The 4,046-nt window shown below is 49.3% G+C and overlaps 1 protein-coding gene across 1 annotated transcript in view; it reads right to left on the reverse strand.

Annotated features, from left to right (window-relative positions):
* Positions 1-553: 553 nt before the first annotated feature.
* The window catches only part of LOC123083703 (uncharacterized), a 9,044-nt gene continuing 5,551 nt past the window's right edge, over positions 554-4,046 (reverse strand). Inside the window, exons 9-10 of the mRNA XM_044505659.1 lie at positions 2,716-3,429; positions 554-1,478 (exon numbers count right to left, since the gene is read on the reverse strand). Coding sequence (XP_044361594.1) covers positions 765-1,478; positions 2,716-3,429 — 1,428 coding nt within the window. The 3' untranslated portion in view covers positions 554-764. The remainder of the gene's footprint in view (positions 1,479-2,715; positions 3,430-4,046) is intronic.

Consider the following 4,046-nt stretch of genomic DNA (forward strand, 5'->3'; position numbering starts at 1 on the left):
CTTAAAAAAACAAAAACCCCGGCCACAAAAATGCTGACACGTGGATGCCTATTGGTCCCGGTTGGTGCCACCAACCGGGATCAAAGGGTCTCCTGCCTGGGCTCCGCGCACAGGCCACGTGGAGACCCATCTGTCCCGGTTATGGATTGAACCGGGACTAAAGGGACAGGGCATTAGTACCGATCCTTTAGTCCCGGTTCCAGAATCGGGACAAAAGGCCCTTACGAACCGGGACAACAGGCCCTTTTTCTACCAGTGATTGTAGAGATAGATTTGGTTGTTAGAGTTCTTAAACATATCACAATTGTAACTATCTCTATCTCCTCTTCTCCAAGTAATCTCTCCGTAACTATCGTTGGGGTCGCGCCCCCTTTATTTATAACACGAACCACGTCCTTCAAGAGAGGCAAGACGTTTTCCGCTATCGCACAGGTTATTACAGGTTACAATGCACACTAGGCACACTACACCAAAGGCCTCAGTTGCAGATTCCAAACCCAGAAAATTCATTCATTAAGCAGGCCTGAGTATGAACTAATTAAGATCATCAGAGTAAAAATCTGTCGATGAGAATGCAGGGACAGTATTTATACCACTAGATATATACCACATAATCGGTGTGGAACCGCAATACAATCAGTCTTTGACTATGAATTAGCACTACAATATGCAATACAGCTATCTATACAACTGTATATAGATTAAATGGTTATGAATTCTGGTAGAGTTTGGATCGTTGTTACTTAGATGACCCATATTTTGCGCTACGCGTCGAAACATCTAGATCTCCTCCTCTCCAGCTCTAGCATCTCAGCTTCATCCCTCATTCCTTCACTCAGCAGCTCCTCCCAGAAGTCGTCAGTCAGCTCGGCCTCACCACAGCCCTGATTCCGACCACCTCTGTCATCCTCCATGCCCTTCCTGATGCCCTGAATGTTCATGGCTAAATTCTCCAGCTCTGAAAATTCCCTGTCCTCAAAAATGAATGTGGACTCGAGTGGCTCACTCTGACTGGTCCCCTCAGGGCCAAGGAACGGCATTACGTCGATGGGCCTCCTCCTCTTCGTCGGGTAACCGTCCTCGAGGTCCTTCAGTTTATTTTGTTGCTGGATCAGCTGGAGAAAGAAGTCAGGGTTCTGTATTGCTCTTGCCAGGAAACCCATCATCTGGAGCTGCTTCTGCTCGACGTGGTGTAACCTCTCTTCCATGGCTCGCATGTCAGCTCTGCTGCTCTGCTGCTCCTGCCTCAGTTTCACCACCTCTGCGAGTAAGGCGTTCTTGTCGCGCTTTAGCACTTCGATTTCTTCGTCGAATCCGAACTGGCCGACCTCGAGGCAGGAGCCAAGAGCCTGCTGCTGTGATGAAGGGAGATAAGACATTGGTCTCCTTCTCTTTATCATCTTCAGAAGCTGTCTCTGGCCCCTAATGAAACCCTCGTTCGCGAACTCCCATCTGTCTGGATCAATCTTTCTAAAACCCTGCAAATTGCAGAATAAGTCACATATTTATTTTAGTTTCGAGAAACACAAAGAGTAGAAGAACAACTGCAGTTAGCTCAAGTTCACAAGCCACAAGCAGCAAAGCTCAACTAACATGGCATACTTCACACAATATAAAATGGTAGGTTTCACACAGTGTTATGCCCAAATTTATAAGAAGTGGAAGAATAGGTAGTGGTATACTATATTGCTTGATGGTGATGAAAGGAGTCTTCTAGAACAAATAAGCAGGTTCTTGTAGCTTCAGCCGGTGTCTTGATCCATCTAGCTACACAGTAAGAAGTTGAAGAAAAAGCATGTCAGAATTAAATATGTTCGTCAAGGAGATGCAGGCTATTCAGCCTCCCAGCATATCTCCTTGTTCTGAAGTATCAAGAAGAATTCAGGAAATAAGGTTTTATGCACATGCCTCTGCCAAAGGATTGGCCCCAACCTCATTTTTCCGTCAAATTCAATGATTTTCCCTGACTTTACGTAAGCAGATAGTGGCAGAGATATTCAAGAATCCTATCTATCCTAGTAGGAGTACTAGTATCATAGCTATTGTAGTCTGTTGAAGAGTTCAAGCTATGTTCACCCTTCAAACCAGAGGCAAAAAACAAAGAATTCTAATTTGCAGCTTCTTTGCTGATTAATTGTAGATATACAAGATTTACACAAAGGGAAGAGAATCACAGTAACATAGTTCACTGCCATATTTTTTTTCGACGAAGGGTGGATTTTATTAGCTCAAAATGAAGCATCAAGAGGATACAAAACACAATGAGCACACACCCGGCCTCTGGATGCACACAGCCAACACCAACACACGGCAACTAGCAAAGTTCACTGCCATATAGAACCGCTTACCGCTAGATGCTAAGAGCAGCTATAAATGTTACTCTTCTTTCACAATTTGTACCCAGTTACCAAACTGAACCATCTTATATTTTTGTTTTTGTGTGATTTATGTCATTCCAGAATCAGATGCATACCAATAATCATGGTGACCAGACCACCATAGTCACCACAGTTGTATTGTAAGACAAGCACGAAATGTTGCTTTGGCATTCCATCATGTCATTTGTCGTTCATCTCTTGCTCAAGCAACTCAGCTAAAATCTTGGTTCTACAAATGCAAGACTGGGATTGCAGCAACACAAGCAAGCGACTAGCAAGTGCAGGTTAACTGAACAAGTAATGGTTGAGCAAGGCAAGCAGGAGAGGGGAGACTCACGTAGGTGTTGAGCTGGCGGACGAAGCTGGAGAAGTTGCTGTGCTTGAAGAAGCGCGGGAGCAGCACGGCGGCGAAGAGGTGGGGGTCCCAGACGACGAAGCTGTCCCCGGCGCGGCCCCAGGAGACGACGCCGTCGGTGGCCGGGTCGGCCACCAGGTCGAACGTCTTGGTCAGGAACGGCGGCGGGCCCGTCTCGTGCAGCCCCTCCATCGGCCGCGGCGCCAGGCCCCGATGCTCCAACTCCTCCTCCTCCTCCGGCGGCGGCGGCGGCCACTCCTCCTTCACCCTCACCGGCAGCAGCACCCGGTCCATCCCTCCTCGCGGCCGAGCAAGCAAACAACCAGCGATCTCCTGTCGCACACGGAAGAATCCAAAGAACCAAAGAAAGAATTGCTCAGCACAGTGGCGCCCAACGCAGGTGGTCTTTGGCTGGCTGCTTTCCTTCCGCGGGAAAGTGGGAGGTGCCTGCTGATAAATACTCCTGCCGAGTACGGGAGCGAGCGCGACGGGACGGGGGCCGGGGCGGAAGGTTCTGGGCCGCGCGGCGCGTTCGTGACCGGCCGGCTCGGAAGCTTCTGGACGCCGGGGCCGGGTCGCAGCTAGCGCGGGCGGGTTGGTGCGGGTGTGGCTGAGGTTGCCGCGCCCGGCGCAAGTGGGCGAGGCGGCCAATCGGCGGTCGACAGACGCGCGGGTGCGCCAGGCGGCCGACGGCGACAAATTTCATATGCCATTTTTTCCGGGCTCGTGATTGGCTGCGACTTGCAGCGAGCCGATACTCCGGGTCGGATACTCGGCGTCCTGGGACACATAAGTTGCTCTTTTTTTCCCGGGCTTTTTCGTGTGCTCTCTGGAAAGGAAAAGGAAAAGGAAAAAAGAGCCGCCTCTCAAGTAGCAGTGCTCATGTCATATCCCTGCTTGTTGGTACGGTGAGATGCATCTGCACAATTTTGTCGCTTTCTGTGTAGAATGATGCCTCAAATGATGAGAACACTGTTTTAAAATCTGATTTCTTATGCAAAAGTTTCTCAACCCTATTTGACACTAGTCTTAAATTTTATTTCCTATACGACATTTCCGTCTATTTTGAGTCTAAATGTCATCTGAAAAGATGATTTTGCCCCTCATGCGGTATGTGTGTGCGCGCGTGTGTGCTGTTGCGTGTGTGGGTGCACGCGCACATGTGTGTTGCTGCTGCATGTGTGTGCATGTGTGCCGCTGCGTGTGTGTTTACTACTGCGTGCGTACGTGCGCGTGTGTGTGTGATGTTGCGTGCCTATGTGCTACATGCGTGTGTGCTGCTGCTGCGTGTGTGTGTATGTGTGTGTGCTGCG

Source organism: Triticum aestivum, chromosome 4A (assembly GCF_018294505.1).
Source record: "Triticum aestivum cultivar Chinese Spring chromosome 4A, IWGSC CS RefSeq v2.1, whole genome shotgun sequence".
Taxonomy (NCBI): domain Eukaryota; kingdom Viridiplantae; phylum Streptophyta; class Magnoliopsida; order Poales; family Poaceae; genus Triticum; species Triticum aestivum.